Source organism: Salvia miltiorrhiza, chromosome 5, assembly GCF_028751815.1.
Source record: "Salvia miltiorrhiza cultivar Shanhuang (shh) chromosome 5, IMPLAD_Smil_shh, whole genome shotgun sequence".
NCBI lineage: Eukaryota > Viridiplantae > Streptophyta > Magnoliopsida > Lamiales > Lamiaceae > Salvia > Salvia miltiorrhiza.
In genome coordinates, this window is record NC_080391.1 from 35,104,408 (window position 1) to 35,129,928 (window position 25,521).

General features: G+C 38.6%; 2 protein-coding genes and 1 long non-coding RNA gene across 3 annotated transcripts; 1 reads left to right on the forward strand and 2 right to left on the reverse strand.

Moving 5' to 3' along the window:
* Positions 1-14,246: 14,246 nt before the first annotated feature.
* LOC130986984 (uncharacterized) lies at positions 14,247-16,494 on the reverse strand. The gene is made up of 2 exons (XM_057910532.1): positions 15,397-16,494; positions 14,247-15,003 (listed from the first exon to the last, which is right to left on the reverse strand). Exons 1-2 carry the CDS (start codon positions 15,992-15,994, stop codon positions 14,366-14,368), a joined length of 1,236 nt encoding a protein of 411 aa, XP_057766515.1. The 5' UTR covers positions 15,995-16,494; the 3' UTR covers positions 14,247-14,365.
* Positions 16,495-17,318: 824 nt separating this feature from the next.
* Positions 17,319-19,928, forward strand: LOC130986987 (uncharacterized). The gene is made up of 2 exons (XR_009089521.1): positions 17,319-17,428; positions 19,606-19,928. It is a non-coding gene; the product is annotated as an uncharacterized LOC130986987 (long non-coding RNA).
* On the reverse strand, positions 17,339-19,762 carry LOC130986985 (uncharacterized). The gene is made up of 2 exons (XM_057910533.1): positions 18,956-19,762; positions 17,339-18,624 (listed from the first exon to the last, which is right to left on the reverse strand). Exons 1-2 carry the CDS (start codon positions 19,760-19,762, stop codon positions 18,019-18,021), a joined length of 1,413 nt encoding a protein of 470 aa, XP_057766516.1. The 3' UTR covers positions 17,339-18,018.
* Positions 19,929-25,521: the final 5,593 nt, after the last annotated feature.

Genomic DNA, 25,521 nt, shown 5'->3' on the forward strand with positions numbered 1-25,521 from the left:
ATTCCCAATCCCAGCTCGCCCGGCCGCCCCCACTCCAGAATCGTTTCCGTTTCCGGCGACCCAGCGGCGCCCCTCGCCAGTGAGGAGCTCGCTCCCAGCCCCCCAGCCGCGACCTCGCCCAGTCGCCCCTTTGTTCCGCCGCCGAGCTTGTTGCCCCGCAGCAGCCGTGCCGCCAGTGGAGCCCCGCAGCAGCACGCAGCAGCTTGCCGCCCCTGCAGCAGCCGTGCCGCCAGTGCAGCCCCCGCAGGCCGCAGCAGCACGCCGAGCTTGTCTACGCCTCTTCTTCTTTTTTTTTTTTTTTTGTATGAATTTTAAAAGAGGTAGCCTCATTTGAATTTGCTGAGTCTCGATCTGTATTTTGTATGAATTTTCTTGATCTGTATGAATATTGTATGAATTTTCTTGATCTGTATTTTGTATGAATCTTGATCTGTATTTGTATGAATCTCGATCGGGTATTAGGGTACCCGAATACCCGATTCGGGTACCCGAGTCGGGTATTAGGGTACCCGATTTCAAATTCGGGGTCGGGATCGGGTAGTGGGTTTAGGGTATTTTCGGGTTCGGGTACCCGATTTTTTCGGGTAGGGTACCCGAACCCGACCCGATTCCCAGCCCTAAATTTAATTAATACCAAGCAATACCAAGCAATTTAATTAAACTGCAATTTAATATTAAATTTGGTAAAATTCAGTAAAATTCAGTAATTAAATTCAGTAAAATTCAGTAAAATATTAAAATTCAGTAAAATTCAGTAAAATATTAAACTGCAATTAAATTCAGTAAAATATTAAACTGCGATTAAATTCAGTAAAATTCAGTAATTAAATTCAGTAAAATTCAGTAAAATATTAAACTTCAGTAAAATTCAATAAAATTCAGTAATATTAAACTGCAATTAAATTCAGTAAAATTCAGTAAAATTCAGCAATTTAATATTAAATTCAGTAAAATATTAAACTGCAATTAATACCAAGCAATTTAATTAAATTCAGTAAAATATTAAAAAACTGCAATTTAATTAATTATTAAATAGAGGTTTTTTATAAAAAGAAACAGAAAAAAGCCTTTGAAAGCACAGTAATGCAGACTAGAGGCACGAGACTCGGAAAGGAGCTCGTCAAACAGGAAACAAAGCAATAAGCGATTTAAAAACCATTCAAAAAATCGTCCACCTCCATTTCGTCCGACCAACGGCCTGTGGCGATATTATTCATAACACGCAAACTAGCACTTCCGCTATGATCAATGACGAAGTCCCTCGGCTTCTGACCCATTTCCTCCGCATTTCTGAGGCGGCTTTTAATGCTATCTTCCTGATTCTGTGGAACGCGCGGACGTTCCATACCTTTTGGAGGACGTCCCCGTCGCTTAGGCGGAGCTTGCTCAACAAGCATTTGCATTCTTGGCTAACCTGCGCCTCTAACCGACTTATACGACTATCAATATCTTCTGGAGCAGTAGTGTGCGAGTCTTTGCTTTGCCCACCTAAATCACCATCCAGTTTTTTAGTCTGCTGACCAACCAACTCTCCAGCTTGCTCAGAATTGCGAGCTTTATCCAAATCAGCAGCAGCCGTAACAATCTCAGTCGGATCTCCAGCCTGCGTCTCCATTTCATTTTCCTCGTCCACCTCGTCCTCACTACCAGTCGTCTTATGAAGCTCCTGATCAACCGAAACCAACACCGCTGCCTCCTGCTCGTATAACGCTCTCTCCTCAGTGCCATGATCGTCAACCCTCTTGGAATCCAGAACTGGGTTACTGCCAGCCATCTCATGGCCTTCATTCTGGAAATCATGCTGCTGCACCCCCGTCGCCAAATGGCCAAAACTAGAAGTGTTTTGATGTTCCCCCGTTGTTTGCACGATTGGGACAACAACCTTCTTGCCCTGCTCCACAATGTGCCATTGTTTATGAGTCACCACACCAGACTGATTGTTAGGAGCAGCCGTCAGATTTTCCTGAATAGCTACCGGCTCCACACGTCGCTTTTTTTGACATGTTTCTTGAGAATGCCCAGTTATTTTGCAACGACGACAGTAAAGAGGCAAATTTTCAAAGACAAATTCAACATGGAATGATGTATCCTCACCATCAATTAAAAGAGTAGAAGGTAGATTTTGCGACATATCGATTTCCACAAGGATTCTAGCGAATTGTCCGAAGTCACGTCGTGCCGACGCTCCATCGATCTTTAAGGGGTGACCCAAATATCTGCCAATTCCAGAAATAACCTGTGGGTTCCAGTATTCTATCGGCAGATAGTGTATGCGAACCCAAACGTCCGCCAAAGGGGAATTCTCTTTGAAAGGATCAAAGTTTCGAGTCCATTCACGGAGTCGGAGGAGTCCTTTTGAGAGCTCCCAAACTGCCTTTCCCTTTGCTGTAGCCTTATCTTCAGCCGTAGTAAATCGGAGAGTGAAATAACCTTTTCCCAAAGGAATTAGTTGCCAATCAGAGGCTAAACTCCATAATCTCTGAAGTTCCCACTTTAGTTCCATAGTTGATCTCGGTTTGTCTCCTTTCTGAAGAAACAAACGTCCTGTCAAAGCAAATTCAAAGGCCTTAATCTCCTTAAGATATAGATCCTTCGGTATTTTGAGGGAGAACTGATCGCCCTCCTTAGTAGGCCGCAGATCATGAAAAATGTGAGCAGCCAAATCCTGTATTTTCATCGGCTTCTTGCCAGTAGCCTCCGCATAAGAAACTCTATCGTCATTCTTAGGGGAGATGCTAACGATGTCGGAATAAGTGAGAATCTGGGTGGGTTGCTTATCTGTCAGATTTGATGAATTACCAGTAGATCGCATTTCGACGGCAACCGCGTCGGAATCAGTACCCGACCCCCTGGGAGGTAGACGCATACCATGGGCAGGTTTAGTTCGAACATCAAAGTTGGTAGAAACCGGGGGAAGGTTAAGACCCCCCTTGTCTCGACCGATGATCGGCGAACTGGTGGCCATCCGCCGGAAGGGTGAGTCGGAAGGGTGGGGCGGCGCGGTGCAGATGCAGGCGGCGATGCAGGCTCTGGAGCAGGCGACCGGTGCAGAAGCAGACGGGCTCTGGATCGGCAGCTGAGGGTCGGCGAGAGACGGAAGTCGCGCAGCGAGCTCCGAGAGCAGGCTGCTGCGCGTCTCAGCGGCTGTCGCTGCTCCTCCGGCGCAGATGCAGGCGTCGATGAAGGTCAACGACCTGTGCAGATTATTCTGCTCTGCTGCAACGGGACCGGAGGTGGACAGACGACGCCGACTGCTGTTGCTGCTTGCTGCAACGGAGGAGATCTGCTCACGCCGGCTGCTGCAACTGCTCTGCTGATCACGCCGCTGCTCACGGAGAAGGGACTGCGGACGCCGGAGCTTGGAAACGGAGGCGAGCAAAGGCAGGGGCTGCTCGGTGTCTGGGCCGCGACCGAGCGTCTCGCGTCTGCGTCTGGGTCTAGCTCGGCGGCACTCCGGTGGGAAGAGGCGGGTGGCGCTCAGGTGGGAAGTGGCGCGGTAGCCCGGCGGAAAAAAGTCTTCGCAGCTCCGCTCAGGAGAGAGAAAAGTCGTGACATAGATTCATTTTTTTCAATAGATGGCTGCAATTTAATTAATACCAAGCAATAACAGTTTCAATAATTAATAATTAAACAATTATAATTAAATTAAATTCAGTAAAATAGTAATAATTAATATAAACATACATATAGATTTAATAAAGTATTTTATGCCTAAAGAGCAACTATCCGGCCAGTGAAGTGTCCGGTAAAATGTGTCTGGTCGGGTACATTTCAGATTGAAAGTGTTCCGGACGGACGCATTATTCCGGGCATAGTACCGGCCGGATAGTTGCTCTATAGGCATAAAATACTTTATTTTATTAAATTGCACAAAACACACATAAACAATGCAATGTAATACCCAGCAAAACTCGCAATAATAATTCAACAATTATTACTTAAACAATATAATTAAATTAAATTCAGTAAATTACTAATAATTAATATAAACATACAACTAATTAAAATGGAATATTTTATGCTAAAAAACGATCGGTCCGGCCGGTGAAGTTCCTGGAAAAATCAATCCGGCCGTATGTTTCATTTAAATAATGTACTCGGCCGGACCGATTTATCCGGCCACTTCACCGGCCGGACCGATCGTTTTTTAGCATAAATTATTCTATTCTATTCAATTTTATGAAAATTAAAAATAAAAACCTGTGAAGAAGATGCCATGGATGATGAAGAAGCTTGTGTCCGACGTGCTTCAATTTTGAACTCTCTCGGTGAGTAAAAAAAAGTGATTGAAGCCGATATGTATATATTGGTGAGTAAAAAAAAGAAGGAAGGTAAATATAGTGTTAAATAGAGATAAGATATATGGACGAAAAAAAGTGATTGAAGCTGATACAATCGGCTTTATGTCTATCAAAAGAGAATCAAATTTTTTAGAAAGATATTTTTGTCCTTTATGTATCGGTTCTTGCATAATTCACTTGGTAACATGCATGATTTTTTTGGGTAACAAGCATGCATTTATTTGGGACGGATTTTGAGTATATATATATATATATATATATATATATATATATATATGAGTTAATATATAAAACTATCCACTTTCATATTGTAAAGATAAAAATTGTCCACTAAGATAAAAATAATAAAAACTGTCCACTTTTTGATTGAAAAGACAGAAATACCCTTCTATAAATATATATACTCTCTCTCTTTCTCTCGAGCGTCTTTCGCCTCTCTCATTCTCTTTTCTCTCTCTCCACTCTCTTTCTCTCTCTTCTCCACGGTACTCCCTTCCCCATTCTCTCTCTTTCTCCCTCCCTCCCTTCGAGCTCAGATCGTCGCGGTCGCGAGTTTTCTTCACTGCAGCAGCGGCGTCATCCGAAGAATTTCGCCTTCTTTCCCCAAGAACTTGATGAAAGTTTATAGAATCCTGATCGGGCAGATTGGAATCGACGACGACGGCGCGACTTTCTGCCAGCCAATCTAAATCGCAGGAGATCGGTGAAACATCCGCGACGATGTCGGAGCGCGGAGGAAAATTACCGGATGCAGATCCGCTGAAATCGAGCGGCGGCGGTGGCGGCGAGGAGGCTCTGTCGCCGAGGGCATCGCTGAAGTAGCAGATTGGAATCGACGGCACGTTGAAGCAGATTTCATCAGGCGGTGGTTCGAGTCTCGACGGCGATGTTGTGACGAACGGCGCTGCTATAGGCGGCGGAACGAAGTGCAATCGAACGCGCTACAACTGATGAACGAGAGAAACCGCGAGAGGGGAGAAATAGGGCGGCAGAGAGGCAGCGGCAACGGCGATGGCGGTGGCGCGATGCCGGTGATGGTGTGGTAACTACGACAAGGGGTGTAGTTGCTCTGTTATTGCTCCAGCGATGGTTTTATAGAAAACGTTTTCAGGCATTGCTTCATCTTCATTTTGGAGTAAATAGAAACATTGAATGAATTGATTGTAAGGACATGAGCATGTCCAGAATTCGTTTAAATTTAGGGCTTCCCTTTTTTTTGTGAAGATCGAAATGAGTTTTTGGCCATGATATCAAATTTTATGGAATAAGTAATATAATGGGTCTTATTCCTGCCATCTTACATGTGAATGATTTTCGTTCTAAGATCTGTTGAGATTGTTGATTTGGAGATTGAATGCTGAGATTGTTGATTCGAAAGAATTGTTTTATTTTGATTGTAGGTTGAATTGATTCGGATAATATTTTGTTGTATTTTGATTGTTGATTTAGAGGAATTGATGTATTTTGATGGTAGATTGAGTTGTTGTATTTTGGTGTTGTAGAGCAATTTGATTGAGCTGTATAATTATTTTTTTAATGTTCTTGAATTCACAAACAAATTTATGAATTCACAATTTAATGTTCTTGAATTCACGACCACATTTATGAATTCGCAACCAAATCTATAAATTCACAATCAAAATAAATTACAGTTTTAATTGTGAATTCAAACTTTAAAAACTCAAATTCACAACTACTTGAATTCACAACCAAAATAAATTATAGTTGTGAATTAAATTCAGGTTGTGAATTCTACTGATTGTGAATTCACAACCAACATAAATCTGGTTGTGAATTAAATTTTGGTTGTGAATTCGTTTGTTGTGAATTCACAACCAAAAAATTCTAGTTGTGAATTAAATTTTGGTTGTGAATTCGACTGGCTGTGAATTAAATTTTGGCTGTGAATTCGACTAGTTGTGAATTCACAAACAAAAAATTCTGGTTGTGAATTCTCAATTCACAAATTCACAACCAGTGTGAATTCACAACCAAAAAATTTTGGTTGTGAATTCACACTGGTTGTGAATTGCGGGATTTTTTAAAGGGGTGATGTAAAGTGGACATTTTTTTAATTTTTAATGTGGAAGGGTATTTTGGTAACAGTGGCCATTTTTTAATATTTTTATCTTAGTGGATAATTTTTAATTTTACAATATGAAAGTGGTCATTTTAAAAATCTACTCTCTCTCTCTCTCTCTCTCTATATATATATATATATATATATATATATATATATATATATATATATTTTAAATTTAAAGATATGGATTAATTAACACGATATATATAGTGTTATATACTATATATCAACATTCAAGAATAACACAATATATATATATATATACAAATAATTTCAAAGAATATATGTATTGAAATTAAGATATTAAAGGGAAAAAAAATAAAAAATTTAAGATAGATACGCATGGATATATATTATTAGCTTCTTGACTTTTTTTTTTTAATGAAATTGAATAAAATAGAATATTTTATGCCTAAATAATATCTATCCGGCCGGTAATTTTCAAGGAAAAATGTGTCCGGCCGGGTCATTGTTTACCTGAAATGTACCCGGTCGGATACATTGCTCTGGCCATTTCACCGGCCGGACAGATGCTATATCGACATAAAAGTTTTTATTCTATCTATTTGTATCTTTATATTAATTTTTACTATTTTGCTGAATTTAATTTAATATATTGTTTAAGTGTTAATTAGTGTCCGGTCGATAATATTTACAATTTAAAGATATGATCACTATATATATATATATATATATATATATATATACAGTCTAAAAAAATTATTGCATGCACTCAATGTAATCATTTCGGTCAACATCACAAATTATTGTAAAAGAATGCATTGAAACTCAAAAATGTGTAAGATTGTGTAAGACTGCCGAAATGATTACATTTGATGTTGACCCACTTAAGGGTTATTTAGTAATTTAGGGCATGGATAGCTTTGCATGATAAGGGTGGGCATTTTTCAAAATATGAATAAGGAATGGGGCACTTTTGCCTATTAACACACACACACACATATATATATATATATATATATATATATATATATATATATATGAGTGGATTTTGAAAATAGTCACTTTGGAATAGTAAATTTAAAAATTATCCTTTAAGATAAAAACTTTAAATATTAGCCACACTTAACATTTTACCCTTGCATATAAAAATTTAAAAATTTACCCTTTAAAAAATCTGCACATTTTACACCCAGTCGAATTCACAACCAGGATTTATTTTGGTTGTGAATTCAAGTAGTCGTAAATTTGAGTTTTAAAGTTTGAATTTACAACTAAAATTAGTGTTAGTCGTGAATTTGCGTGAATTCACAACTAGAAATATTGCTAGTCATGAATTCACGTGAATTCACAACTGAATTCACGTGAGAACCCAAAACTAACGCATTCGAAGCAAGGATACATAGGTTTTCAAAAATTAATATGTACTCCCTCCGTCCCAGAAATAATGGTCTGTTTTCCTTTTTGGGTTGTCCCATGTATAATGGCCTGTTTCCTTTTTGAGCTATAATTAATATCTAATTAAAATTGTTAATAAACCCATCAAACCCTAATCTTTCCCCCCCCAACGTAATTTTTCTACCTTTTTGTTCCCAAAACATTATCTCTCTCTTCTCACATGCACACTCCCTCTTCCTTTGTGCTCTCTGTCGTCCGGCGATTTCGCCGGTTCTCGCCGCCTCCGGCGCGGTGAGATCGGCGCCTCTTCTTCTCCCTCATTTCTTTCTTTTCTCTTACCACATTCTTTCTCTCGATCTCTCTTTCTCTATGCCCTCTCTCTGCTCTCCATTTCTTAACTGTTCTCGACGGCCGTGGCGAGCTGCGGCGGCGCATGCAGCGCGTGGTCGCCACCGCCTCTGCTCCCTTTCTCTCTACTTCACTGCTTATATATTATACATCCTAATTACTTGTACTACACGAGTTTATTTACAGTCAATTAACCTTATATAAAAACATGCAGCCCATGCCCAAATTAAAAGTGAAGGTACTAAAATATCCTTAGATGTTGATGGCTTTGATTGGTTATTTATGAAAAAAAAATGCATTTATTACACAAGCATGGTTATGTATAAAACGTATTAGAGCATCTCCAATGGGAGGTGCAATAAGGGGGCTCTATAAGATGGTCCCCATCTTAGCACCTCCCCTCTACAGTGCAAAGGCTCATAGGAGGCTCTTAAATCTTCATTTCCATTTAATCACATTTCTACACTTCTATTTTAAAATTTGAAATTTTCATTGAAATTAAATTGCATTAATTTAAATGACACCAATTTAAATAACAAATTTCCTTAAATTAAAATTATATTAATTGAATTATGAAAATTAAAACAATTAAAAAATTAATTGGATCATTTTTGAAGTTTTTTTTTAGACAAAACAGAAGACCTTAACATTAACCAGAAGAAAAAGTGTTCAATACATGAGGAAGCTCAACCGCACTATTATGAGAACAACGAGTTGAAAACGAAAATTTAGCAAGACGATCTGCAACTGAATTTCCTTCTCTCGGCGTCCAGCAGAAGACACAGTGCAGCAAGTTGGCAGACGAGGATCGGATCGAAGAGATAACATCGCCCAAAAAGGAAAGATCATCTTCATTGTTGAGAATACGCCAGTAGAGAGTTTGGCAGTCTATAGACGAAATGATATCATTATCTCTTCTTGTCATGCAAAATCTAATACCCTCGAGGACGGCCATATCTTCACCTTCTTCAGCGGAGAAAACCCCTTGATAAAAACCATAGCTGCATCCCACAAGGGCTCCTTCCCTATCTGAGACAACCACCCCAAAACCCATTCCTCTTTTACTCACCGCTGCATCACAATGAATCTTGAGTTGGTGCTCACGACTGCATTCCATTGGAGCTGGCCTGACAGTGGGACGAGGAGAACTCACCAGCGTGGACCAAGAGGCACATTGAGCAATGGTGAAGCACTCAATATGGGAAAGCTCTTTTCCATGAAAAATTAGCAGATTCCGAGCGTACCAGAGGGCCCAAAGCAGATTAGCAAACACCTGATGCAGTTCCTTATGAGGTGATTTACGCATTTTGTCAAACCAAGAAGCTATGGAGCAAAGCTCAGAGTAAGGCATGGGTTGCAGCCGGAGTGGCGAGGCCTTCCAAAAGAAAGCAGACCATGAACAATCTCTAAGCGCATGCTCTAAGGTCTCCATTTTTTCCCTACATCGTAGATACAAAGGATCCACTCCCACCGATCTGCCCACAAGAACATGAGCTGTCGGAACCGCTCCCGCCAAGCACCGCCCCATGAAGAGTCTAACTTTTGGTATAACAACCATCCCCCAAATCCAATTCCATAAACCATCAGTTGAAGAGTTTGACGAGGAAGCCTCCATGTGTTGATCAATAGAGCATGCCAGCGTATAACCAGATTTGACCGTGTTATTATTGAATCGGTCTATCAGATGCTCCAGCAGTTGGGCATAAAAAGGAGTTAAACTTCCCCAACTCATGTTGGGGGAATACATTCGCCAACTTCTCAAAATCCCATGCATCCGTTTCCTCATTCAAAAAATCATTGACACAAGAGTTCTTCTACTCATCATTCACACACCCCACGTGAAACTTACCAGAGCCGTCCGGGATCCACGGGTCCTTACCAATACGAATCCTTTTACCATCACCCTCTCTCCAAGCAATGCCTTCCAAAAGGAGATTTCGTCCTAGGCTTTTCCAAACAAAAGGTGGATCATTTTTGAAGTTGGCAAAAGCCCAAATTAACATTTAACAGCCCAACCTAATTTTTAAACCCTAAAATCATCATCTTCTCCATGTATCATGCTGCTCCACCATTTTCTCCATTTTCCTCCAGAAACGTGCGACTGCTTCAGGTAAAGTTTTTTTTAGTATTATTATTAATTATTATTCTGCGCTTGATAAACACGCGAACGGCATTTCCTCCGCCGAGCCGCGACTCTCCCCAACAAACTTGGGTCGTGCTACCGCGGCTCTCTAGCGCGCACAACACGCCCTGTGTCCGTCCCGATGCGGCTCTCCAGCCATGCGCTGGGGATGCTCTTAAAAAAACAAGTGATGATGGTTAAATTATTGAAAAAATTGCATGTAAATACACAAACTTTGCTCAAAATTCGTATTTGACGTGAAGTTAGGATTTTACAATTAAATACACCAACTTTGTAAGTTGTTAAATTTTGGCGCCGATTTCATTTTTCCCAAATTTTAAAATGACGTAGCTCCTACGTGGCTCGCCGGCACACACCTTTTAGTTCGCCGGACAAATAACAAAATAAAATGAAATGAGATCCTAACTTCACGTCTTTTTTTCCAATCATCGGAAATGAAATCAGCGTCAAAATTGAACAACTTACAAAGTTGGTGTATTTAATTGTAAAATCGTAACTTCGCGTCAAATATGGATTTTGAGCATAGTTTATGCATTTACATGCAATTTTCCCTAAATCATTGTACCTGCTAGTCAAATGTATAAGGAAGCATCTAAAAAATGAACGATCTTGCATCCTTTATTTTATTTTTCAATTTAGCTTTATGTATCGATTTACTAGTAAAATGTCGAATAAATATAGTAAGCAAGTAAAAAAAATCATTATAAAATTTAATTTTCAACCTGAAATATATTTAGACAATAAAAAATGTATTTGCTGGACCGGCGTTTTGAATTGATCTAGTCGTCGGAATTTTTTTATATTTATATTTTTTTGTATTCCATGCGTCACATAAAAACATGCATAGTATGAGACGGCACAGATTTTAAGAAATCCTGTAAACTGTAGTGTAAGTGGAGAGTAGGTTGCACATTGATTATGATGTTTAGTGGAAGAATTATTACTATAAATGAACCATACATATTTTTATTGGACGAACGAAAAAAAAAAACTATGTATATTTTTATGAGACGAATGGAGTATCTCTTATCTTATTCGATCAATAATACTTTTTTCTCAAATAATTAGTTGAAAATGTACCAAATAGGCGACGGATGTGCTATCCCTCAGGTAACATATTCGAAATAATTTAATTATTTTAACATATATATAACATTTTTTATATAGAAGTTAAGAAAATATATGGACATTTAAAATTTTCAGTTTCATTATCTCTTAGATTTTTTATTTTGATTTTTTCTAGTGGAAAAGAATCAGATAGTATATGCATTGTGTGTGTGAAAGAGAGAGGTTCAAAAGAGAGTGAGACAAAAATAACATCACCTAGACTAGGGCTGTCGATCGGTTCGGGTTCGGTTATCCGTACCCGAATTTTCGGTTACCCGAACCCGAAATTGCCAAATTTCAATAACCGTTCCCGAACCGTTTTAGAAATTCGGTTACCCAATACCCGCTTCGGTTAACCAATTGGGTTATTTGGGTATCCGAAATACCCATTTAAAAAATAAAATTCAAATAATTTTTGCTCTATCTACTCTAAAAGAAATTACAAATATATAATATATATTTACAAATATATATTATATATATATATTAAATAATTTACAAATATATAATATATATGTAAATTATATATTTGTAAATATATATTATATATTTGTAAATTTACAAATATAATATATTTGTAAATATATAATATATTTGTAAATTTACCAATATATATTATAAATTTACAAATTTATAATATATTTGTAAATATATAATATATATGTAAATTTACAAATATAATTTACAAATATATTATATATAATATATATAATAATTTACAAATATATAATATATTATATATGATATATTGATAATATATATATTAAATAATTAATAAAATAATTTTCGGTTATTCGGTTAACCCGATCGGTTTTTCGGGTTAACCGATAACCGAAATTTCCAAAAAAACAATAACCGAAACCGATCCATTACCCGAAATTTTCGGTTATTGGATACCCAAACCCGGAAATTTCGGTTCGGTTAATTGGATACCCAAAACCCGATAACCATTTAGACAGCCCTAACCTAGACAGTAGCCACATGGCATTACTTGTTGTTTTCTAGATTTTAGTTCTACATTTCGAACTCGAGCATCCAACTAAGTCTACGAGGACCACATGCCTTTTCATTAACTATTTCATTTCATCTTCCCAAGCATTTGTTGCTCTTTAGTCACTACAACCACATGACAAAAAATTAATTCTGATCGTTTTCAAGATTCCCCTATTAAATTAATCACATGGACTAACATCCAAAACTACATATTTCCTTTTACTCCCCAAATCTCAATTAACGAGAGGGACAGTGACTTGACTAGGCCAATTGGTCGAGTACAAATATAAAAAAAAAACAAATACTTTCTCCGTCCACTAAAGATATGATATAATTTCTTTTTTCGTCCGTCCAACAAAATTATGTCACATTCATTTTTAATAATAGGGTTCACATCATTCCACTCATATTTAAAGTGAGACCATTACTCCACTATCAACATCACTCACATTTTATTAAACTCATGCCGAAAGTAAAGTGGCATATCTTTGGTGGACGAAGGGAGTACTATACTAACATTGTACTACCTCAGCCCCACAAAAAATTATTCCTTTTTTTTTATTTAGGACTGTCCAATTAAAAATAATTTATTTTAATAAAAAAATAAATTCTGTAAAAGTTATGAACTTTACTATTTTTTATCTAATTTACACTTTTTTCTTCATTCTGTACCGGAAAAAAGTGAATTATATTTAATGAAACAAAGATAGTATTTGGTATTCAATCGAGATAAAAATGACAAATAAAATCTAGATAAATTCGTTAAAATTATTATTATTTATGTGTTTGATAGGTAAGTTATAATCCTAAGATAATTAATATTACACAAAATCTCTTGTACACCTGGGTGTACGGTACACTCGGGTCGCACCCGATCCTAATTCAAACAATTAAATAACACTATCATCCACGAAAATGAAAGCCCCTCAAACAAATTCCAACCTTCATCCAATGAGAAGAACCCAAAGGGGTAAGTTTGAGAAATAGAATATGATCCAAACATGGATAAATTATCTCATGGATGAGGTAAAATTATATTTCAAAGTAAAACAATAAAATAAGGCCGGGCTTTGACTTTATCACAGGTCATCTTTATAAATAATACTCCATCCGTCTATAAAAAGTAATTCTAAAGTGGACAACACGAATTTTAACAAAAATAGTTAAATGTACTATGAGTAGAAAATGAGAGAAAGGGGCCATTATATAATAAAAAGTTTCTAAAAATAAAAAGCAAATAATTTTTGTGGAAGTCCCAAAAAAGCAAAAATGAACTATTTTTTCTGGACGGAGAGAGTATTTCCTCCGTCTATAGTAAAATTTATTACTTTTCATTTTTGACACGTCCATAAAAAACTTCTTATTATATCTTTGGACTATTATAATCCATCACTTATAATACCTCATTCATTTTCATTGTTTATCTGTTCACCGTTCTAAATACAATATATTTTCGTCACTCATAATACATTCAACAACCTCATCTTAAAACTTGTTGCCTCCTAAAAATTTCATTACAAAATGTCTTATAAGACAGGATTATTTAATTATCCTATCTCAAGAGACCTACCAAACACGCCCAAACTTTAAGCATTTAGTACCTCTGTATGCCCAAAATTGACTTTCTCTGGTTATGGTTTTACTTTTTTAGGGTACATAATCTATGTGTGTTGGTCAAGTGGTAGAATGGTTAATGCTTAGAATTAAAAATTTTGAATTTGAGTCTACCGTGTCGTGGTCTTTAAATTTCTTTATATAATATTATTAATTTATTAACAAATTAGGGTACATATCGTAAAATTTATCCAGTATATACCGAAGTTAATAGTTGTGGGTTTCCACCAACACCAAAAGAAAAGAAAAAAATTGAGGTAATAATTCCACATAGTTAGAAAAGCAGTATCACTGCATGTGAAGCCAATAAGCAGAGCACAAGCTGCTGCTCTTGCTCGCATATATCATCATTTAATTTCTGGATTACAAACAATGAAACATTTGCCTCACACCAAAATCTTGCCTAACAACATAACCTCAGGTCTTGCAAATAACCACAAAGCAAGGCAGAAGAGCCTTATGATTGAGCAAGTAAAGCTCCTCAATGTTGGAGTAGAGACCCACTTTCCCGGCCAGAGAGTCGAACCCCGTCTGCCCTGCAATGTCCCCGATGTTTTCCAGAGGGCGATGCACCCTCCCCGCGATGACCCTGCAAACAATCAAGGCCTTCCTAACACAAGGATCCTCCTCCCCATCCTGCATCTCAATGGACTCGAACGCCCTCCCACTCGTGGAGGTCGTGAAAACTCCAACCCCGCCTTTGATCTCCCTCTTGGTCGAGAATCCCTCTCTGATGATACAGCACACGCTGCATTTCTCCGAGAGGCAGAGGCTGGAGGAGCCATTTAGGCCGAGGGAGCAAGCTAGCGTGGTTCCGTGGAACCTCAAGAGCTCGTTCCCATCGGCTAGGCAACGAGGGTGCTTCTTGGGGAGCTTGCTGGCCTTGGCCTTCACGCTCTCCCTGTAATCCTCGAATCGAGCTAGGGTCTTCTGCATATTGTGCACTTTCACAACCCTATCGATTCTAACACAATGGCTCTCTGATTTTAGCCAGCTCGATCTGCAGATTATCTCTACTATCTTCCTTGATGAATCCCCCTCCACTAGTTCAGTTACTACACCCATACCACCAATGTTCATCATCACATTATCAATCATAATCCCTTTTTTTTTCATAAGCTATTTAACAGATTATAATCAATGCTAGCTAGCCCAACTAACAATTTTCTTTAAATTTTTTACTCTAATAAAATTTTCAAATTGTCGATTTTTTTTTTGCAGATTTTTATTCAAAAGCTCCTACCCTAAACCCAATCATAAAACTGAATTATAGGAAAATTGACTTGTATATATTTAAACATGTATGCATTTGAAGAACATTTCATTTTTGCTCTAACATGAAAAGTAGGAATACTTTTTGCGAGAGAATCAAGATGGATTTAAAGAAGCAAAAAACTGAAGAAAGTAAAAAAAATAAAGACGCATTGATTAGAGAAAAAGAAAATTACCAGCATGCTTGGAAAGGTGATGCGACTCAAGAGTTTCCCACTTTGCAAAATGCTCTCCACACTTGTGACACGTGACGCCACCGTCTTTCTCAAAGGAGGGGCGTTTCTGCGGCGGCAGGCCCTCCTTTCTAGGCGGAGTAGCAGTAGAGTTCCTGAAGGAGGGATTGAAGTAATGCATCGTGGGGTGGCCTCCGGGGCCAGGCGTCCCGGGCCTCAACGTCCCAACATACGTAGACCCACCGCCACTTTCACCGGCGGCGGCGGCGCCGCTGAAGCCGGTGATCTTGAGCTCGCAGGTGGTGTTACTCAAGATGACCTCATGGGCTATGGGGTTGAGGAACTCGCTGCTTCCGATGGATCTCGGGCTGCAGCTGGGGGGCCGCTCGAGGTGCCGTTTGCTGCCGTGAATCACATCTTTCAAATTCGCAATCGACCTCGAACAACCCGATCTGCCCGATTTTCTTGTCAGGATTGAGCTCAGCTGCTTCCTCGTCTTCGGATTGTGCACATCCGACGGCTCTGATTTGCAGTGCAGGGACCTCTTTAGTGAAAACCAAACTGTCGCCGGCGTCTCTTTCGTCTTCTTCTTTTCCCCCATTTCAAAGATTAAATCTCCATTGAGATAAAAAGGGAGTTTCTTCACATTTCTTGCTCTTGCCTTTTGAGTATCGACGGGCAGCAATTCGAAAGAATTTTAAGAAAAGTTTATTCTATATTCTATTTGGTCTCCAACAGCATACATGTGAAGAATGAAATTATTTGCCCCTTAATTGAGGAAATGTTGAAAAAGGAAAATGTGAGTAGAGAAATGAGAATCTTGGCTTGGGTGTGAGAAGAAGATGACAATGAAGGTGACAGATGAATAACACAATAAATGACGGATTAACTTAACTGGGTGCAGAAAGAAGGGTGGTGGGGTAGGAGATGTGGTCAGAATGTTGCAGTATGCTCTTCAAATACACTGTCGCTTGTCTTTAATGCTCGCCTCAAATTTGAATTCAATGGATTCACAAGAGTCGATTTCGAATGCTTTCATTGAACTAATTTGGACTTTGTGTGCAAGTAAGACCAACCGCAACGCCGCGAGCCGTGATCTAGCGAGCCCCGTTGTTGATGTCAAACCCTCGGCCCTTTTTACCGCATTGGGTTTCGAAGTGCCCTATTTACCCTTTTTTTTTTCCATGAAAAAATACTTTATTTATCTTTTTGTACATTCATACTCCCTCCGTCCCATTATTCATGACACGTATTCCTTTTTGGGTTGTCCCAACCTACATGACACATTTCCTTTTTTGGAAAAAATCAGGGGTCATTTAAGTATTAAAAAAATTGCTAATTACAGATTTACACTTAAAACACACCCTTAATTATTTGTACTTTTTCGGACCTCAAACAATTTTATTCCATTTTTGCTCCCTCTTCACTTCCGCCGCATCGTGAACCCTAATTTTACCTCCTCTCTCTCTCTCTCGAATGTTCCGCCTGGAACCTCAACTCTTCATCATCCTCCTCTCCTCGTCGGCTTTCTTGGGTTCCGGCAGCCGACCTCTCTGCATTCGTCTCTCACCGTGCCCGAAAATACCTTCGCCATATCCCCCCAAATCCCTATGATTTAAACCATTCGTCTCTCACCGTGCCCTAGTTCTTTTCTGAAAATATTATCTGAGGGATTTGGGTTTCTTTTGGCCGTGATTTGTTTGATTTCGCCGGTTAAATGTCGAGATTTTACCCTGATCTGTTCGATTTTGACTGGATGGCGTCTTTGCAAACGTGGGTTGAATTGACGGTGATAGAAGATAGATGCAGAGAAGAGGCGGCTCGCCGAGCTTCAGCCCAAGAAGGTAAACGGTCGATTTCTCCATCTTCTCCCTGTCCTTTGACGAATTCCGGTGAACAGCCGGTCTCCGCTTCAAGTTTCATGTCTGATGCTTACCCTGATTCATTCTTCTTTTGTGAGGAAAATTGGGAGCATCGAAACATGAGCGATGCTGTTGAATCTATGATGCGGATCCTGCTTCCTGCGTTCTTTTTGGTGAGATCTGCCCTATTTTGGATCTTTTCTTTATGGTGATCTGTGATATGTGGGATTATGTTGCAATTGTACTGTGGGAAGTGATAATCTGTGGCTGAAATGATAGTATTATGCTCATTCTATAAATGTATTCTGTCCGAAAATTTGTAACATCGATGATTACAATTTCAGATTGTATGAGATGATCTGAAAACTTGATCTTGCATGTTCCCTTGTTGATTATGGTTTGGTTTTCTATGGTCTAGTTGATTTGGATGGCATTCTTAAATGTTGGATCTGCTTGAAGCAGTGTGCATTTCATTCCCTGTGTTGGATCTGCTTGAAGCAGTGTGCATTTCACTCCCTGTGTTGGATCTGCTTGAAGCAGTGTGCATTTCACTCCCTGTGTTGGATCTGCTTGAAGCAGTGTGCATTTGTGCATTTCAAACTTGTGCATCTGAATTTCATTAGAACTTTGCAAGCATAACATACATTACAAAAACAACAAAAAGTGTGCAGCTGTGCATCTGTGCATATGTGCATCTGTGCATTACAAAAATATGTGCATTCACTTTACAAAAACAACAAAAAGTTTGGAATCCTTGAAATCTTCAATATCCACTTGTGCCCCCTTGAATTTGTAGCTGCTGCATGCTACAAGCCAGCCCATCTGTTGTGCCTCCAATCATGCCTATAGGCAGATGCCTTAAGAAACCTTCACTCCCATTAATATTCCCCTGCTCAATTAGGTAAGCTATGCATTCCCTAACAAGCCTTGAATCAACTTCAAGGTTTGAAGGAAGCATATCCTGCCTAATCAAGGCATCCTTCTTCAAATGGGGAATTTTGTAACAGTTTTGACCTTTTACCTTGAGTATTTCAATCATGCAACTTTGTAGGCTAAGAAAAACCTTATTCAAGGTTTGTGCACTTAACTGATCAAATGAATTTTTAACTGCCATAAGTAAGTCACTGACATTGTTGCAAACTGATTCAGTTTGTAGCGATTGTATCGCCCTGAACCACCCCAAATCATTTATGTTGGTGTCGGGTGAGTTTGGTGGTTGATGCACCAGGTGTATGTCAAAGCCATCACTAGAGGCAGCTGCCCTGAAATCAGGGTCGTTGTCTTTAATGTGTGGCCGCGCATTATCCTGCTGTATGTAGATGACTTTGCTAGCAAAACTAGGCCACTTTGCCTTTATAGCAGGAATAATCTGAAATTACAATAAAACATGTATACTAAGCATCTCACATTACATGAAAATATGGATTATAAGCAACTGAAATTCCATGTATACTGAAATTACATGGGAATATGGATTCAAATCATCTGAAATTACATGAAATTATGGATTATAAGCAACTGAAATTCCATGTATACTGAAATTACATGAAAATATGGATTCAAATCATCTGAAATTACATGCAAGCATGGATTATGAGCAACTGAAATTACATGTATACATACTACTCATAAACTGAAATGATTTGGACCCCAAGCATTTTATTTGAACATTCCTTGCATAAATCATTCACTTGCCATACCTTGTTAATTAGGCAATCCTTCACCACTTCTTTGGTGATACTTTGAATGGGTTTCCACTCCATTGTGCCTGCTGCCCTGTTCTTACTCTTCCTCTTTGCTGGAACCAGTTCAGTAAATGGAAAAATGCCTATTTTTCCATCAAATATGCATTCTCCATCAGGGCCAAAGATAGGCCTACACACTGCACACATAAACATCACCTTCGTGATGAATTTTTTGCTTTTACAGGTTCTATGAGGCTCACTCTCTGCAGGGGTTAAGTAAAACCTTTGGTTGGTTTTGGTTATGTAGAACCATTTTTCATCAATGTGGATTGTGTTGTGCATGTTTTTAAATGTCACACTCCTCATAATCCTATCATACTCTAGGGCCTCTAATGAAAACCGTAGCCTAAGCAACTTGTTAGGAGCCGTAAGATCGGGTTTAATAGCATTGGAATGAGCTTTGATCAGCCCTAGCTTAATCCATCTTCCTACGGTACTTTTGCTACATTGAATCCCACATGCAAGCCTTCGAATGGTAGATCTTTTGGACAAGTCTAAGTTGGCAATTAACTGTAAATCTAATTGCACTCTCTTTTGTCTTGGTCTTTGTATTTTTCGACTCATGGAACATATTACCTCACCCTTCTGTATTTGCTTTTTTGCAGCTGCCCATACCCGATTGATTGTGCTTCGTGAGCTGCTCCATTTTGCAACAGCTGCTGAAATCTTCCCTCTAGCAGGCTTCCCTTCCTTGCTGTCTTCAAGGAGGAATTGGATTATTGCTGCCCTCTCAAATGTGGAGAGATCTTTTCTCCTAGCCATAGTGTAGTTTTTGTGGTTTTTTTGGTTTTGAGTTGTTGTAGCAGCTGCTTAGTTTAGTCTTTGTAAACTGAATTGGTCTCTATTTATAGAGGGGAGAAACCTTGTAAAGTGTGGGAAATTTAAAATTCTCAAATTTTCAATGAAAAGGCAAATTGGAATTGGTTTCTGCCGCCAGAATTTTAATGAGTTTGCACACTTTTCTTTTTGCCCCAAGTTTTACTTTAATCTGCACAGGTTCATGTTATCCATTTAAATTTAATGTTACAGGTTTAGATTTAAATTTAAGGGTTCATGTTATCCATTTAAATTTAATGTTACAGGTTTAGATTTAAATTTAAGACTTAATGTTACGGGTACAGAATCTAAATTTAAGACTTTAATTTAAATTACAGAATTTAAATGTCAAATTTAAATTTAAATTAAATTAATTAAATAAATATTGCGAAATTTAATTTAAATTACAGTATTTTAAATTAAAATGCAGAATTTAAATAACTTAACTAAAAAAATCTTTAAATACAAACCTAACTAAATGGACCACACACCTTTACTCCTTAATCTACAACTCCTTAATCTCCGTGCCGAAAAGTTTTGTCCCATGAATAATGGGACGGAGGGAGTACCATTTAGGGCGCGTTTGGTTTTGGTTTTAGGATTAGTCAGTATAGTTTGTAATCAGGATTACTAACATGGATAAAGAGTGATTAATAATATTGATTTGGTGTTTGCTATTCTACATAGTTACTGCATAGATACGCAAGTGTTTGTTTGATATCCATTGATATAAGTTAGATAAACTTAATAAAGGACAAAATTGTCCCTTTACAATTTCTGAAAATACCAGCGTACCCTTAGCCCACCAATTCATGAGCAAACGTGTTTGGAGTATATTTCGCCCGCCAACCCACCATTTTTCACACAGACGAAACGTCGCACACGATCGAAACAGCAAGACGAACACAAGGGTTTTGCGAAAAATGAGTTCGGCGACTCAAGGTTATTCACTGCTTTATCTTCTCGCCTATTTTACATTCGTATTTGATTATCGTACGCGGTGAGTGTTGCTAGCGTCAATGAGTGTCTCGACTTGAACGAAGAAGCATTTCTAATTATTCTGTGATATGGCTGCTGGCATGTTCTAATATTTGTTATATTCGTAGATCTGTATTTTTTGATTTCCTGCTGCTATTAGATTCAGCCGACGAGGAAGTTGTTATCTTTTTTTTCTGAAGAGTTATTCTTAATATGAAATGTTGTAAATTTCAATTAGACATTCTTGCATTGTATTTGTGGCGAAACCTTGTGTTCCAAAATCTTCATATATCTTAGGGAACAAATGTTCATGTGTTTACTAGTTTACTAGTTAATATTCCAGAGGTTATGTTTATTTGTTTTGCTGTAAGATTGTTACCAACGTAGATGTGAAATAACTTTTTTTGCTGTCGGGATTTTTGTATATACCAGATAGCAATGGATTCGTAAGTGGTGACCGCGTTAACAAGACGGACAAAACGCGCCGCAGTTGGTCCGCTAGCGAAGAAAGAGTGCTAATCGCTGCATTGAAAGAGCTAGTCGCACAAGGATGGAAATCCGACAACGGATTTCGAGCCGGCTATTTGAACAAACTAGAGGAAGCTATGAAGAAAGACAATCCTACCACCGACTTGAAAGGGATGCCTCACATTAACTCAAAGGTGACGACGTGGAAGAAAAGTTACAACTCACTCACACACATCCTCAAGTTTAGTGGAGTTGGCTTCAATGTAAAGGGCACGCACATGATCGATGTAGACAACGAACAATGGGAAATCATTGTGAAGGTTAGCGAGTCTACTTTACTGATAACTTTAATCACGTTTTTTATATATTGCTTAGTCATTTGAACTGTAATGCAGACCGATAAGAGCACACGCGGCATGCGAACCAAAAGTTGGCCGTATCATGAAGATTGGAAAATAATTTTCGGCAAGGATAGGGCTACGGGTGATGAGGCGGAAGATCTCATGGAAGCGGCGCATGAAATGTATCGAAACATCGATCTAAGCCAACCCCCGGCCGATGGTTCTTATCACGTATCATTAGAAGATATTTTTGAGAATGATGAAATGGCTGATAGTGTGAGCCACACACACAAACAAGAAGAGACTAACAAGGCCGAAGACGAGGTGCGAGTGTCTAGGAAGAGGCGTCGATCTGGTACTTCATTCGAAGACAAGTTGTTTGAGGCGATAACTGAGATTGGTCGGGGTACAGAAAAGAGAATTGAGACAATCGCCGGTAGAATGGGTTATGACTTCGATATCTCAAAAGCAAGAAAGATCGTATTCGCTGAATTGGGTGCTATTGAGGGGCTTTCAAAACTGGATAAGTTCGAGATCACGGATATGCTTGCAAAGGAGGTGGAACGTCTTGACATGTTTTTCAGCCTCCCGGATGAAGCGAAGGCCGATTATGTGCACTATTTACTCGGTTTGAAGCGTAATTAACTCACTTATTATGAGTGATTTACTGTTCTTTTTTTAGTATGCATGGCAGACTACAATTTGGTTTCCTTTGCAAGGAAGAACTTAACAATTATGTGGTCTATGTTTCGTTTTTTTGTTGGGTGTTAGTCATCCCATTGTTTTGTCTATGCTAGAACATGAAATTCTGGTTATTTAATGCTCTTTTGATCAATCTTTAGCTTGTCCTACGCAAGAATGGAAACTTGGGGCTATTTTGAAACTATTGTTCATATTATGTGATGCATAGCTTCATCGCAAGGTTAGCTAAACCCTAAACTGTTGTTAAAATTTGAATTACTTTTCTGCATAAAAAATGTTAGCTAATTATTCAAGATTTTTATATTTGTCAATTAGGAAAAAACATAGCAGACGATGTAGTCATTAGCAAAGGAGAAACACAAATTTCATTAGAACTTCGACCAAACAATAAGATGCAGTGATGACAAAAGAAATAACAAAAACATAGAAAGCAAACTTGGAAGAGAAAATTCTAGCAGTGCAATAGTTTATCTTTTAGGCCCAATTCTAGCACATCGACAAAAGATATAGGCCAGCGTTAATTGGTTTATTTGAAAGGAGAAGATGACGCGCAGGAGCTTCCACCATACCCGACATTGGGATTTTGGTCATCCTTCGGCTTCATCGGAAAATCATTTGCAGCAAGAAAGTTAGAGCTTATTGGTTTAGCAAACTTTTTTTTAATTGGCGACCATGGGACATGCACTTGAGCCTTGAATGTCGTGGGGAAAGACGGCTCCACGCTAGAACAAGCATCTTCTACAAAGAGCTTCTTCCTAGGCACAACTCGTTTGGGTTTCATTATAGGTGAGGTTACCTCGTCTTCGCTTGAGTCTTCGGCTTGTTTCTTAACGGTTGAAGAGTCTTCAATAAGGATGACGGTATGAGACAGCTCTCTCTTGACGTCGTGACGGCCGAACAAGGAGCACATTTGAATGTACTCGGGCTCACCGTTACGATAATACGCTTGGAAGAGTTTATTTTCCTATAACAAACACAAAAAAAAATGAGTATAGGTAACACAATCATTATCACGATTCAAAGATGGATTTATGGAACATGTTAACCAAACTAAAAACCTTGAATAGCTTTTTCCACACTTTATCATCGGCATGAATCATGTTTGAATGCTTATCCCAATCGGTTTCGGGCCGATTGCACAAGTACTTGAAACACACATACCGATCATGGAGGAAGTATACTCGTCCCTCGACTTGAACAAGGGACACACTCGCATTCAATTGCGAATTCAGCGTCTTCATCGCATAAATCAATGCATGTGGAGAGAGATGTGGTGGAGATGGGCTACATTCCTCAATTTTTTCGATAAGACATTGTAAGAGCATCTAATCCTTGGTCGCATCCCATTTGTTGACATAAAAAAACAGCGATTGGGGGCCAACTTCAGGGAGCATGATGCGAGATTGAGGGGTGGTTGTGTTTTGAAAAGTTTTTTTTCTGTGTTGTTCGTCTTGTATTTTTGAACTCTATATACGTGAATTATGGTCTTTTATAGATGGCTTGATGCATAGAGATGAGAAAGGGAGCAATAAATAAAATTGTTGTTGGGAGGTTGGGGGTTAGCTGTCAACGCCCCATCAAATGCAAAGACACCTGTTGTTAATGCTATATTAGACCACAAAATTGGTCAACAAAAAGATACTCCTAGATAGCTGAAGTACCAATAGTTTTTTGTTGTCACTTTGAATTACCACCAATTAATGCTGACCAAAGAACTGCAGTAAATTTCCCATGCACACGCATGGGAAATCAAAGAATTGCAATAAATATGGGAAGGAGTACAAAGGTAGCCATAATAAATAAACATAAATCAAATATGCTTTAATTCAAATATATTTTTCCAAGAAAAACAAGGAAAAATCGCAGACCAACAGTTCATTTCTATTCCATTGCAAAAGTAAGATACCATAATGTCAAATTAATAACATAACTGAAAGAAAATGTCTCCACCAAACAATCTCCATCACAACAAAAGTTATCACAATATTAGTCAGCCCACGAGTACTTCAATTTAGGCTAAAGTGAAACCAAGTATCATAATCAAAAGAAAAGAACACTGCTCGAACTATCACCATCAAATCCCCTCACATAAATTTACCTATTGTAATGCCAACAATAAGAATAAGTATAGTGAAACAAATAACGACGCTGATAGTGTCCAGATACCCACGGGCTGAGTTCCAACCGTTGCCCTGCAAATCAGAATCTCCGGCAGCCACGAACATGTTAGGTGCTAGTGAATGAGATGGAAACGGCTGCTGGAAACCACGATTTTGAGAAGATCCAGGAGATTGCGGCAGCCTTCTAACTCCAAGTCCATGGTATTCGTCGTACCAGATGAATCCCTTCGGGTGATCCCCAAGGACCCCACCCAATGGACATTTGTAGTAGAATCGCCCGGGGTTTCTTGAACCATAACCAGCGCACTTTAACTTCATGTTTCCGTTGCCACAGTTGCATGGAGGGGTTGGTGTTGATACTTCGGATGCGGCGTCCATCCTACCAATGAAACAAACAAGAGAGAATTGAAGTTAACTTTGAATTTACAGCAATCATATAATTAAAGTCAGTTTATAAAACACTACCAACACTACATAAACACAAGTGCTTTATTGAATATGTATTAAATAGATCAACCACAAACCTAAACGTTATTCAAATATTGCAGCCACATAGATTCGGCTAAGTCATTCCTCGCCGTGTTCCATTGTGGAGAACACTCAACGGTATGTATGAATTCATCGGTCTCTACGACTATGCAGAAGCCATTCTCTTGAGCCGTAGCTTCAAACTCTTGTTCTATGGGGTCAAAGGGCATCTCCATCCGAACAAAATTATTGAGTAGAAAGGCAGCCATAATAAGTCTATTTTGGACTTTGATTGGATAAAATGACGGAGAACGAAGAATACCCCATCTCATCTTCAAAATGCCGAAGGCTCTTTCTATCGCGTTACGAGCCTTACTATGTCTCAAGTTAAACAATTCCTCTTTATTCTGTGGTCTTGCAGCATTTGGACCCCACTCCTTCAAATGGTATCTAACACCTCTGTAGGGCGTTAGAAAACCATCACTATTCGCGTAACCGTTGTCACACAAATAGTACCTCCCTATCAACATGTCAATCAAGAAGAAAGATGAAGTTATGTTCATGTAATTGTCAAGCCAAATCTAATCAATGAATATTAGCTAGAATTTATACCCTTTGGGACCTTAAG

What these genes read in the sequence shown, in the direction of transcription:
- LOC130986984 (XM_057910532.1), bottom strand. Translation starts at nt 15,994, where the DNA reads ATGGGGGAAAAGAAGAAGACGAAAGAGACGCCGGCGACAGTTTGGTTT. An exon ending in TCACCTTTCCAAGCATGCTG is followed by an intron (nt 15,004 to 15,396) that starts GTAATTTTCTTT and finishes GTATGGGTGTAG; the next exon opens with TAACTGAACTAGTGGAGGGG.
- LOC130986985 (XM_057910533.1), bottom strand. Translation starts at nt 19,762, where the DNA reads ATGGCTAGGAGAAAAGATCTCTCCACATTTGAGAGGGCAGCAATAATC. An exon ending in AGGATTGCCTAATTAACAAG is followed by an intron (nt 18,625 to 18,955) that starts GTATGGCAAGTG and finishes TTGTAATTTCAG; the next exon opens with ATTATTCCTGCTATAAAGGC.